General features: G+C 45.7%; 1 protein-coding gene across 4 annotated transcripts in view; it reads right to left on the reverse strand.

Annotated features, from left to right (window-relative positions):
- HAO2 (hydroxyacid oxidase 2) overlaps positions 1 to 14,289 on the reverse strand; it is a 257,628-nt gene that overhangs the window by 23,856 nt on the left and 219,483 nt on the right. For all 4 annotated transcript variants that reach the window (XM_069203001.1, XM_069202999.1, XM_069202998.1 and 1 more), the window contains 2 exons: positions 8,501 to 8,652; positions 7,236 to 7,519 (listed from right to left, as the gene is read on the reverse strand). In XM_069203001.1, coding sequence (XP_069059102.1) covers positions 7,236 to 7,519; positions 8,501 to 8,652 — 436 coding nt within the window. The remainder of the gene's footprint in view (positions 1 to 7,235; positions 7,520 to 8,500; positions 8,653 to 14,289) is intronic.

Raw genomic sequence — 14,289 nt, forward strand, 5'->3', positions numbered from 1 at the left:
ACGATGCCTGAGGGACCATGTAACTATTGAATACCAAGAGCAAAGAGTGCTGAACCTGGCCACTTCACAAGGGTCATTTTTGGAATCAGATCTGCATAGACCTAATTTACACCTTGGATTCTATTGATTAGGGACTGGATACATTATAAAATGCTACCTCGTAATCCACATTCTTGAGCTAACCTCTTCCAAACAAGTCAGTGGTCCATGGTATCAAATGCATGGAAGCCATGGCTCGCTGTGTCAATAGGTGTAATAGGATTTCAAGTGGCCCCTATGGTACAGCTCCACCATATATGTTTAGATGTTTTACATGGCCATGTGTGTCTCCCTTAGAGGTGAATCCCAGATTGGAAATCAGAAAAGATAGAATTATTTTCCAGATAGTTCCCTGAGGTGTATCAAGTGACCCTTGCCAAAAAAAGGAGAGTGCAAACTGTCCAACAGTTGTTTAGAAGTGCAGGGTCTAATCATGCTTTCTTTATTCATAGGGTAAGAACTGCATTTTGAACAGCATCATGGAGTGGGCCTCACTGCAAAAATGTGGTTTAGTTATTTTCTTAATAACCATACTTAACAACTGGCCTACAACGCTTATTTCCCAGATATTTCTTTCGTTAACGTTGGTGCCCAAGGGTAGCTCACTGCCTCTCCTTAACTTTTTACCATGCCTGCCCCATCACCATCCTCTATAACTTGCTTGCATGGCCTCCAGATATTTACAGAGACGACACCCCGATCTTGTTTCGTGCAGACAACCAGGACAAGAACGATGCATCCCCGGGCCTCTACCCACAGGAGGTAGAGAAGGGATAGAGACCCCGGTGGAAACTCAATCCAGAGAAAACTGAAGTGTGAGCTGCGGGTGGAAATCAACCCCCGTGGCACTGCATTCTGTGGTCGAAGGATTGGTGGCTACGGCCAACCCTTTCAGCAGTGGTGAAAATGTACAACCGAAGTGTCACCGGCAGGAACGACGTCCACCTTCTAACTTAAATTATCCATCCTCTGACAGTGCATGGCTGCCGTCAAGACGTCTAAGCTTTGATAGGCTTAGATTACTGTAATGCTGCGCACTGGTGAATAAAGTCTTCTTTCTAGCTCTGTCTTCTCACAGTAGCCTCACGCTTCTGCTCAAACCTTTCTTCCAACCCAACAAAGAGAAATGTTCTGGGTGCCCGGATTGTAACTTAGCTAGAGGGTATTTAGTGTCACTAGGAGAGCGTAGTTTAAACCTTCTTAATTCTGTGCTGAAAGATAAGGCTCTCCTCTCAGGTTCAGATGTCCCTAACTCATTTGTCAGAATCAATTTACACATTTACACCAATGATTTTTGTTTGAGGGAAATTGATGAGAAACTTACAAAAAAAATCTGAAGAACCACATCTGTGTTTGCCTCTCCTACTAATAAACTGGTTAACACAGGGTAGATTTTAAATAGCTCTTGGGTGGTCCTCCTTCCTATGCCGATACGGCTTGAATTGTGTCTGCGTATGGCTGCTAGAATGGGCTGTTTATAAGCTCGATACAGCCTTCTACACACTGATCTATCCACTGAGTTTGATCTATCAATCGAGTCTGATGTATCATTTGAGTTTGATCTATCAACCGAGTTTGATCTATGAATCAAGTCTGATCTACCAATCGAGTTCGATCTATGAATCAAGTCTGATCTACCAATCGAGTTTGATCTATGAATCGAGTCTGATCTACCAATCGAGTTTGATTTATGAATCGAGTCTGATCTACCAATCGAGTTTGATCTATGAATCGAGTCTGATGTACCAATCGAGTTTGATCTATGAATGGAGTCTGATCTATGAATCAAGTTTGATCTATGAATTGAGTCTGATCTACCAATCAAGTTTGATCTATGAATCAAGTCTGATCTACCAATCGAGTTTGATTTCTGCCACTTTCTTTCCAATTGGTGACCAGTTTGTTTCAAATGACACAAGGTCCGAAGAAAACCACAGATCACCTTTTTTTTTTGGCCCAAATTTTTTTCATTCTCATGGGAGGCAACATATTTATTATAACTGCCCATTTTTCATTAAATTGAGCTAACATTAGATTTTATCTTTTTTTGGATAATTGTGAGAAAAAATGAACCTTCTTTTGCAGTAGGTTGGTAAGACTTTCAGATGCTTTGTGAATGGACCTTAAGACACACTCCTGTGTAGCGCGGCCACTGAATCGAAGGAGGCGAGTCAACCCAAGAGCTTAGCATCTCAAAGGATAAGAACGGTCCGTGCTACTGCCGGAGCAGCACCAGAAGGCTGTGAGCCTTAGGGTCAGACACCAACGCCCTGATGGTCCCAAGAGGATCGTTTAGAACATTGTCCTTAAGAGACATCAGCAGCCAAGACTGCAAGAAGAACAAGAAGCAAGAACCACAGTTGGCCGCAGCACGGATGGATGTTTGGGTTTGTTGATAGAATATAGAGAGTGCCCATATGTACCCATCAGTATCTTGGCGCTGGTAGAACAGCAACTTGAGGTGACAACAAATACATCAAGGAAGAAGGGATGAAACAACATATTAGCATAGAGTTCAACAGAACTGTAGTGTCATGGCGCTTTAATGAGAGAAACAGTATTCTGAAGGGGGTGGATGCCAAAGGAAAGATCCTTACAAAGTTCAATTTCCAGGTAACCTATAGAGTAACATCCCATCCAGGGAACGTTTTATGTATAGAACTCGAGAGAGCTCGAGAGAGCTTAACCAAAGATTCCGACAATCCACAGAAAGAAACAACAATTCCTTGAGACAGGAGCCTCTGAATTAATTGAAAAGGTTTTGGATTAGGTTCATCCCAGGCGTAAGGACTATGAAGAGGAAGACCAGACCTGTCCGTAGAATACTTAGCGCTACTGAGGGATGCTAAGTATTGTTCTTATATAATTTGTTTCCAGAGGAAAGTACAAGGGAAGATGTCTCACAAACTAACCTGCTGCATTAAGGTAACGCTCACATAAATTCAGTGGCCCACATTACTATGGAACAGGTATGAACCATGTTGAAGTAGTGATTTGTTTACAGCCCACGTATAAAGAGTATAAGTCAATACATCTAGGTAGAATTCCTATAGTAGAAACTTATGGGTAGAAGTCTGTGTCCTATAATTGTACTTTATGGATTTTCGAAATTCTCCCCAACATATAAAGGAGGAGACATCAAATAATGGTAAACCACATATTCTATATCTAGATATGCCTTTAGGCAGTCTAACACCTTTCGTCATCAGGGGACAATACTACACTTAATAGGATTGTATGCACACCATGGCAAGGCAAGTTTGAAGTACTTAGCAAGGAGGAAGGCTGATGGAAACCTTAGTAGAATATCTTTCTTCGGCTCCACGTAATGACCTAGAGAAATACACAATGGGTTTAAGCTCTGTTTCCTTTCTTTTCATCACCACTGCACCAAGTCATTTGGCACTAGTTTCTATTATTATAACACACTCCTTGGTGGGGTCGAAACACGGCAAGCTATTGACTTCAGCTAATTCCTTCTTAATATCAGAGATTTCTTCCTCACGCTCTTCATTCCACACAAACTCTGTCCCCTCATTAACAATTTCCTCTTTTCTAAAGTTTTTGAGGCCAAATTTAGTAAAAAATCTGCATGAAATTCTACCATTCCTAACAATGGCAACAAATCCTCTTATTTGCTTGGTGAAGATCAATTCATTACACCGGTCACAAGACCTTTTTCCGGAAAGAGACCATCAACTGATATCCTGTGCCCAAAGTACTCAATTTCAGTTTTCCCAAAAGAGCATTTGCTTAACTTGAGAGTCAAACCATTCTTTCTCAAGACACCCAAAACATTTTTAACTCGCTCATCATGTTCCTGCTTAGTGTTTTCATAGATCAAGATATCATCTTGGAAACACCTGACTACCAAGATGTTCCCCAAAAGTCAAAACATGATGCGCTGGAAAACTGTGGCTGCTGATACGAAACCGAAGGGCGTTAGCATGAAATGATAAGTACCAAAAGGAGTTATGAATGTGGTATAGTCTTTGGAATCAGGATCAAGTCTGGTTTGATGATAAGCTGCAGTCAGATCGGGGTAGTGAAGTATTTAGATTAGGAAGAGAGAAGTGATCGCTCATGATGCACTTGTTGAAAGCTCTCAAATCTATGCACAACCTGATCTCTCCGGAATGTTTCCACACAATCAAAATTGGCGCAACCCATTCCGAGCTCTCAACCAGTTCAACCACTCCTTTCACTGCATAGCTTCCTAATCTCATTCTCTACTGCATCTCTCATGGAAATTGGAATAGAACGCACCTTAGCAACAACTGGTGTCGCTCCTGATTTTAAGTTAATCTGATATACGTAACCTTTCAAACAACCCATTGTCTCACTGAATACCTCTGGGAACTCCTCTTGGAGTTTGATATCATCCCATTACTGAATGGCGACCTCTTGTTTGTTGCTCAATTGCAATTCCTTAATGTAATCTTCTCTGATCCTCACAGGAGTGGAAGAACTAGGATCTATTATGTTTCCTAGGTCTGTTTGATGAGGACAACTCAAAACACTATCCCCTTTTTGCGGTCATATATCTTTCCATAAATGGACCTGGTTTTGAACTTATTCTCCGACTCAAAGTACCCCTTTAGCTCAATAGTTTTCCCACCATAAGCTCCCGGAACAACATTAGGATCTTTCAAGCATATTTTATCACTAAGATATTTCTCGTACAAGTCATTAGAAATTAATGTGAGCCATGCTCCAGAATCAAATAATGTTTCAATTTTTAGACCCTGAATCACTACAATATCTTTTGGATGTCTTTTAGGCTCATTAACTGTAAGCACCGATAAAACACAGTCATTGACAAGTTTAACTGCTTGTTTAGCATTACCCGTGCTTAATTTGCAGCGTTTAGCAAAATGCCCCTTTTTGTTGCAAAGCTTGCGTAGAGCATTAAATGCTGGGCATTTCTTTATAAGATGCAAAGTGTCCTGTGTTGCCACATCTATAACATACACCATTCTTAAATCTAGGACACTGATTTTGAATAACTTTAGCTGTTTTCATCTTTTGACTTAATTTCATTCCCTTTCAAATTTACGTTACTGATTATAACCTTTTTAGCTGTTACTAATTCTTCTACACAAGTCAAGGTAGGTTTAATGTGTTTAGCTATAGAAATCAATTCATGTAAAGAAGGATGAACTTTGACCCACAATTCATGTCTAATTTTGTCACTACGACATTTCAACATGAACTGGTCTCTGATGTGTTAATCTAAGCTGAGACCAAACTTACAAGTGGATGCTAATTTCCTTACATACTCTTCCCCACTCTCATCAGTTTTCTGCTCTTGCATACCAAAATAATACGTTTCAAATATAGTAGTGACTTTGGGAAGATAATGTAAACCTAACATTTTTTAAACACATTACAAATTCATTAAAATCTGTGTATTCCTCATTTAAATCCGGAAGATTTTCAAACACTTCTTGTCCTTCACTCCCCAAACAGTGAAGTAAAATGGAAATGTTCCACTCACCGCAGAGACTGGTACCACAAACTCTTGCATAATGTGGAAAGGAGTTTTTTTCCCATTTGGGCCATATTATGGGTGGTTCGCCTCGTGTAGTGAGGAAAATGGTGGTGGGGTGACATTTTGCATTGTGAATTCCAATATGATAAACAGTACAACGAAGAACACCACAAGAGAGTGGATTATACCTCCCCAGTTGTTCAACTGTTCAAACCTTGCAGATGTGTGTGGCTGTTGCTGACAAGAAAAAGTAGACAAGCACAGGTGTGCCTGTCACCACTGATGCAGAACTACAAATAAGGACAGGCGAAAATGGTGTAACAGTGGTGTGTGTGTGTCCTGGAAAGCAGCGAAGACAATTAGTGTGCATGATGCTGAAGCAGAAATGCAAACAAGCACAGTAATCCTGGTGTGCGTGTCGCCTTGAAAGCAGCGAAGACAATTAGCGTGCGTACCGCTGATGGAGAAATACAAGGACAGGTGAAAATGATCTAACACTGGTGTGCCTGTCGCCGCGGAGTAATAAAATGGATGAGCACAGGCATGCGTGTCGCCGACGAGGGTGTTATGAAGTAAAGTAATGCTCCATTAATACACCTTCAAAGATGGCTGCCATACGTAGGTATGTTTTTTTTTTTTTTTTTTTTACAGGCTCTGGACCTTGTCAAAGTTACATGCATGTAACGTTGCTGTCTAAAGGGAGTAGGACACACACATTCTTCAGTACGTCCGTAGGATGGTGGAACAATGGAGACACAAGGACAATGTAGGTAGGGTACTACGCTTTACTTCTGAAGTTGAAAGATGCAGATCCTGGTAACTGCACTACACCGTTGGGTAAAATCGAGCGCAACACTGAAATGAACTTGTCGAATAGTATTTGTACTGAGGTTGTGGTAAAGTAACCAATTTAAAACAATATGAGGTGAGATGAAGACAGCATGAGATTAGAGGAATATGTCAGTCCTTATCAGTAATTATTCCTCATAACCTGTAGGGGAATAAGCGGGAAGAGCTCACCAACTCCCCCGATAAAGTACACGTCTTCCTAGCAGAGTGCCAATGAATTGTCTTCAGGAGACCCCCTGTCAGTGCAAAGCAAACAATGACAGTACTCCAAGAGATGCTGGAAACATACATATAAAGTGTCACAATTGAGGAGATGCTCGCCTTTTCTCTACTCATCGCCAATGTGGAAAAGTAAAACTCCAAAAAGATCCAGGTTAAGTAGGTCCTTTGTTGAAGAGCATCCTATTCAAGTTAAAACACAACCAGCATCTCCATCAACTGACTAGGGACCTCCCAATAGCTCATCAAATATGCAACGTCCCAACATTCTATATTCTAAATTTCCTTAGTTATAAAACAATGCTGTTCCCCCAATGTAAAACAAGTGCTGAACAATACAACTCATTTTATAAAGAATATTCTCACTTTACCACAGCTACAGTATGACATTTCAGGCCTTCTCATCTGTAAAAACAACCAAGTAAGTACGACAAAAGTGGTATGAAAGTAAACAACTAACCATTTAGTTGTTGGAGCCTTCGGGTTAATTGGTACTTTGCTCCAAATTGATCTAGCCACCCTTAGAAACCACACATTTCTTCAAATCCCATCCAAGGTAGAGTATTGTTTATCACTCCTTCTTTGACCTACATCTGCCACTCAAGCCCCATCTCCAACCCCAAATTTGCATACAAACCTCAAAGACACCTTCAAAGTTCTTGACTTTTAGGTGCGCTGGGAGTCGGAAATTGTTGCGGATGTCGCTCCTCCTCTTCCCCGTGTAGGGCACATCTACAGTGAGGACCAAAGCCTGGAACCCCAAGGCCTCTACCCTGTGCACCAGCTGCTCAGAGAGCTTCCTGTTCCGGTACACGTAGAGCTGGAACCAGCGGAAGCCATTGGGAGCTGCGGCCACGATTTCCTCCACTGAGCAGGTGGAGTAGGTGCTGGCGATATAGCACAAGTTCATGGCTTCAGCCGCTTAGTATGAAAGAGAAAAGTGGAGATTACTGATGACATAGGAGGCTGAACATGGTGTGTACGCTGTATGACCTACAAGCAATTACTAAATCTTGGGATCATGAACATAGAAGCACAGCATGGTAGTATACAGTAGGGGTGGATGGAACTGGCTGAGTTACAACTCGGTGAGATTTCGAGGAGTTCTGTGAGTGGACAGGAATCGGGACATTGCACTGTTTTTTAGCACCAGAAGCTTGTTCTGTGCTGCAAAATAATTGTGAATGGCACCAGGTGGTGTCCAGAGGGTGTTGCTTCTTTGCTGTGGCTCAAGCAGATTTTCTACTTTAGTGGCAGCTTTCTCACTGTGAAGGGCCGTGACCGCCTGTAACCGCCTGCATTGAGACATTCTCGACAGGTGCCATTCTAGTGCCTGAAAATCCTGCAAGGGGACACCAGCTCTCGCTCGGGTTCACCAACTTAATGTTGGAGAGCCACGCGTGAGACAAAATGACTGCCACGCGGTGGTTGATGGAGTTTTGCCAGGACTTTGCATAACACTGATTGGGCAAAAGTCCACGAACTCAGCTGGCGATGCAGAATTTATAGCCCACCCCTTGTATAAAGGGATAGCTTCCATCAAACTACAAAAGAGGGTGTGCTTTGTATAAGGGGCACTGCCCAGCAAGGGACAATACTTCTAGGCACTGTGACTCAAAAATGATTTCATCCATTAGCCCTGACCCATGCGTAATAATCACATCTCTTGTGGTCCACAAACCAAGCAGTGATGTGAAACACAGAGCCCACCAGATAGTAATATTATTTTAGATACTTTAGTGTGTACACACATATGTGAACATGTAAAAAATTAAAATGTTACAGTGTGTATACACGCGTGTGTGACCTTCCACATTATATGATTGTTGGAAGTGGATACGTTTCTTGACTCCCACCCAGTGAAAGAATTTGAGGCTGATGCTTAGTGGCTGGAAGGTTTACCTCTTGCTGTGCTCATCTCTCCATCGGGCCAGGCTAGGCAGTGGAAGGCAGTTGGGGCAATTCCTATGGGGCAAGTGATCTCTGTGCCCAGGACCGTGGTTGTTGTGTCTGTGACAGACACGTCTCGCAGCATGCGTGGCCGCAAACGGATCCTTTAAGGAGAGATACATCAAGAGGTAAGCAAACAACAGGAACCCTTGACTTCCTACTTGTCATTACTAAACAGGAAATCTCAAAACACATCAATGATTAAAACAACACTCTGGACTGCTACTAACAGGAGGTGCAGAACACCTTCTGTTCCATAGCAACATTTCAAGATACTAGCAGTATAAGGGCAGATGGTCACTGGAAGGATATACAGCTGCCCCACGTCTCATAGGAAACTAACTGTAAACATTTCAAACTTTCTCACTGAAATGTTACTGAATCTTCTGAAGAATCATTTACAGACATTGAGTATCTCCAGCATATGCATAGTCTTAACACATGTTTAAATAATATCTCTTTCAAGGGTATGCAACAAATTTGTACCTGAAATTGACTCTGGGAAGTAGCCAGTGCTGCATTACCTTTACAGCACAATTTACCAAACTCCATCTTTAAAATGAAAACAGAGAATACACTTTATGAAAGCCAGAAGTAAAGCACTTGGACACTTGGCGGTATCTCGAGAATGCAGTATTTTTTCAAGTTTTCCAGATAAGAAAAAAGGATCTTAGCTGGTACTCAGAATCTAGTTCACTAGTTGCTAGGGAGGCAATGATGTTTTTTCATTCACTAACATAAGACAACTGTAGGAAAATACCACCGTTGGCATGGTTACCCCCTAACTTTGTGCCTTTTGTGGATGCTAGCTTTGATTGAAAGTGTGCTGGGACCCTGCTCACCAAATCAAATCATTAACATTTATAAAGCGCGCTACTCACCCGTGCGGGTCTCAAGGCGCTAGGGGAAAGGGGGGGGGTTACTGCTGCTCGAAAAGCCAGGTTTTTAGGAGTCTCCGGAATGCGGAGTGGTCCTGGGTGGTCCTGATGCTGGTGGGGAGGGAGTTCCAGGTCTTGGCTGCCAGGAAGGAGAAGGACCTCCCACCCGCTGTGGAGCGGTGGATGCGAGGGACGGCAGCGAGCATGAGGCCACAGGAACGGAGGAGGCGGGTGGGGGCGTAGAAGCTGAGGCGACGGTTGAGGTATTCCGGTCCCTTGTTGTGGAGGGCTTTGTGTGCGTGGGTGAGAAGTCGGAAGGGGATCCTTTTGCTGACTGGGAGCCAATGCAGGTGTCTCAGGTGTGCGGAGATGTGGCTGTTGCGGGGTACGTCGAGGATGAGGCGGGCCGAGGCGTTTTGAATACGTTGCAGGTGTTTTTGGAGTTTGGCGGTTGTCCCAGCGTAGAGGGTGTTGCCGTAGTCCAGGCGGCTCGTGACGAGGGCGTGGGTCACGGTATTTCTAGTGTCGGCGGGGATCCAGCGGAAGATCTTGCGGAGCATGCGGAGGGTGAGGAAGCAGGCGGAGGACACGGCGTTGACTTGCTTGGTCATGGTGAGAAGAGGGTCCAAGATGAAGCCGAGGTTGCAGGCGTGGTCTGCGGGGGTCGGTGCGGTGCCGAGGGCCGTGGGCCACCAGGAGTCGTCCCAAGCGGATGGGGTGTTGCCAAGGATGAGGACTTCCGTTTTGTCAGAATTCAGCTTTAGGCGGCTGAGCCTCATCCAATCTGCGAAGTCCTTCATGCCCTCTTGTACGTTGGTCTTGGCGCTGGCGGGGTCCTTGGTGAGGGAGAGTATAAGTTGGGTGTCGTCGGCGTAGGAGGTGATGATGATGTCGTGCTTGCATACGATGTCGGCGAGGGGGCTCATGTAGACATTGAAGAGTATCGGGCTGAGCGATGTGCCTTGAGGTACGCCGCAGATGATCTCGGTGGGGTCTGAGCGAAACAGTGGGAGGTAAACTCTTTGGGAACGGTTTGAGAGGAAGGAGGCGATCCAGTCCAGGGCCTGGCCTTGGATCCCGGTGGAGCGGAGGCGGGTGATTAGGGTGCGGTGACAGACGGTGTCGAAGGCAGCCGAGAGGTCGAGGAGGATGAGGGCGACTGTTTCACCGTTGTCCATCAGGGTTCTGATGTCGTCTGTGACTGAGATGAGGGCGGTTTCAGTGCTGTGGTTGGTTCGGAATCCGGTTTGTGAAGGGTATAGCAGGTTGTTGTTTTCCAGGAAGGTGGTCAGCTGTTTGTTGACGGTCTTCTCTATTACCTTGGCGGGGACGGGCAGGAGCGAGATGGGGCGGAAGTTTTTCAGGTCGCTCGGGTCAGCCGTAGGTTTCTTTAGTAGGGCGTTGACTTCGACGTGTTTCCAGCATTCGGGGAAGGTAGCAGAAGAAAATTAAGAGTTGATGACGGCCTGGAGGTGCGGGGCGATGATGTCGTCGGCTTTATTGAAGATGAAGTGAGGGCAGGGGTCCGATGGGGCGCCGGAGTGGATAGAGTTCATGATGGTTTTGGTTTCTTCAGTGTTGATGTGGGTCCAGTCGTTGAGGGTGATGGCCGGGGGTGCGGGTTTGGTGATGCTTGGTTGGGTCTGGTGTCCGAAGCTGTCGTGGAGGTCGCTGATCTTGCGATGGAAGAATGTGGCGAGGGAGTTGCACAAATCTTGTGAGGGCGTGACGGCGTTGGCGTTGGGGTTGGAGAACTCCTTGACAATGCTAAAAAGCTCTCTGCTGTTGTGGCTGTTTTTGTCCAGTCTGTCGGTGTCAGGCCCCAGCGTTATTTCCCTAAACTGTACCTTTGTTCCCAAAATTGGCACAGCCCTGGCACTCAGCTAAGTCCCTTGTAACTGGTACCCCTGCTACCAAGGGCCCTGATGCCAGGGAAGGTCTCTAAGGGTTGCAGCATGTCTTATGCCACCCTGGGGACCGCTCACTCAGCACATGCACACTGCCTCACAGCTCGTGTGTGCTGGTGGGGAGAAAAAGACTAAGTCAACATGGCACTTCCCTCAGAGTGCCATGCCCACAGCCCCCCCCTCTAGAAGGTCTTACAGCCTTAAGGCAGGGTGCACTATACCACAGGTGAGGGCATAGTTGCATGAGCACTATGCCCCTACAGTGTCTAAATCAATTCTTAGACATTGTAAGTACAGAGTAGCCATAAAGAGTATATGGTCAAAACAAACTCCACAGCACCATAATGGCTACACTGAACACTGGGAAGTTTGGTATCAAACTTCTCAGCACAATAAACCCACACTGATACCAGTGTGGGATGTATTGAAAAATGCACACAGATGGCATCTAAGAGATGCCCCCTGTATGCCAACCCTTCTGCTAGTGTGTGACTGACTGCCCTGTGCCAGCATGCGACTTCCAGACAAGTTTCTGACCACATGGGGTGAGTGCCTTTGTACATTCTGTGGCCAGGAACAAAGCCTGCACTAGATGGAGGTGCTTCTCGCCTCCCCCTGCAGGAACTGTAACACCTTTCGGTGAGCCTCAAAGGCTCAATCCGGTGTTACAGTGCCCCAGGGCACTCCAGCTAGTGGAGATGCCCGCCCCCCAGACAAGCCCCCATTTTTGGCTGCAAGTCCAGGGGGAGATAATCAGAAAAACAAGGGTGAGTCAACCTCCAGCCAGGACCACCCCTAAGGTGTCCAGAGCTGAGGTGACCCCCTCCTTAGGAAATCCTCCATCTTGGGTTAGAGGATTTAGCCCAATAGGATTAGGGGTGTGCCCCACTCCCCAAAGGGAGGAGGCACAGGGAGGGTGTTGCCACCTCAGGGACAGTAACCATTGGCTACTGCCCTCCAGCCCTAACACACACCTAAAATCAATATTAAGGGGCGACCCTGAACCCAGGAAATCAGAGTCCAGATGACCTGAACAAGAAGAAGGGCTGCTGACCTGAAAACCCCGCAGAGAAGGAGGAGACAACAACTGCTTTGGCCCAAGCCATACCAGACTGTCTCCAGATTCAAAGAACCTGCAACAGCGACGCATCCAGCGGCACCAGTGACCTCTGAGGACTCAGAGGACTGCCCTGCACCTAAAGGACCAAGAAACTCCTATAGATAGGGGCTCTGTTCAACACAACAAAGAAGAAAGCAGCTTTAAAGTGACTCTCACCTCACTCCTGAAGCATCAGTCCCCAACACTCTGCACCCGATGCCCCGGCCCGTGTCTGGAGAAACCAACACTGCAGCGAGGACCCCCAGGCGACTCCCACAACGTGGACACCCTGAGACGACCCCCACAGCGACACCTGCAGAGAGAATCCAGAGGCTCCCCCTGACCGTGACTGCCTGGTAACAAAGAACCCGACGTCTGGACCAAGCACTGCACCCGCAGCCCCCAGGCCTGAGAGAAACCAACTAGCAGTGCATGAGTGACCAGCAGGTGGCCCTCATCTTTGCCCAGCCGGTGGCTGGCCCAAGAAGCGCCCTGTGCCCTGCCTGCATCGCCAGTGTGCCCCCAGGGTCCCTCCATTGCTTTCTATTCAAAACCTGACGCCTGCTTTGCACACTGCACCCGGCCGATCCTGTGCAGCTGAGGGTGTACTTTGTATGCTTGTTTGTGACCCCCCGCTGCCCAGTGCTCCACAAAACCCCCCTAGCTCCCCGAGGACGTAGGTACTTACCTGCTAGCACACTGGAACCAGAACACCCCTAGTCTCCATAGGCGCCCATGTTATTTGGCCCCCCTTTGACCTCTGCACCTGACCGGCCCTGAGCTGCTGGTGCTGGGTGTTTGGGGTTGACTTGAACCTCCAACGGTGGCTGCCTATGCCACGGAGACTGAACTTGTAAGTGCTTTACTTACCTGCTAAACTAACTTGTACTTACCTCCCCCAGGAACTGTTGATTTTTGCAGTGTCCACTTTTAAAATAGCTTATTGCCATTTTTGACCAAACTGTGTACATTACTGTGTTAATTCAAAGTTCCACATTTACCAATGCCAAGTACCTTACAAGTTATGTATTTACGTGAATTCTGAATCTTGTGGTTCTAAAATAAATTAAGAAAAAAATATTTTTCTATATAAAAACTATTGGCCTGGAGTTAAGACTTTGAGTGTGTGTTCTCATTTATTGCTTGTGTGTGTACAACAAATGCTTAACACTACCCTCTGATAAGCCTACTGCTCGATGACACTACCACAAAATAGAGCATTAGAATTATCTAATTTTGCCACTATCTTACCTCTAAGGGGAACCCTTGGACTCTGTGCACACTACCTCTCACTTTGAGATAGTATATACAGAGCCAGCTTTCTACAACAACCATGAAGGAAAATTTGAAGAGAAGAATGGAGAAATGGTCTATAAGGTAGGAGAGACAGAGAGAGGAGATCTGTACAGGAAGATGAACAGTACAAGACGGAGAAACAGAGGCGGTCTGCTCTACACAATGGAGAAATAGCCAGGAAGTGCAAGGGGACACGGCACGTGGCAGTGTGTTGGATGATGAAGTGTTAGAAACAGAGGCGTAGTTTGGTGGATATCAGTCTCCCGTTAGCTTTGAACAGCTCTGCAGGTCCCTTTATGGTATTTCTTATGACATCGTCTGCTTAGCTGGTCACTGAACTTGGATTGCTCAGTCTAAGGTTTTGTGTGCAGTTATGGTCCTGAGCTGGCGTAGAACTGGAGAGATCGGTGGGGATGGAAATTTTTATTATCATACCATATGAGTGTCTCTGTGCGATGTAAAGAAGCGCTCAGATGGTAGAGATATTTGGGGCCTGCGCTGAGTGTACTATATTAAAGCCCACCAAAGCTGTCCAGCAATGTGTGACAGATCTCTTGAGTT

Source organism: Pleurodeles waltl, chromosome 8, assembly GCF_031143425.1.
Source record: "Pleurodeles waltl isolate 20211129_DDA chromosome 8, aPleWal1.hap1.20221129, whole genome shotgun sequence".
NCBI classification, from domain to species: Eukaryota; Metazoa; Chordata; class Amphibia; order Caudata; family Salamandridae; genus Pleurodeles; species Pleurodeles waltl.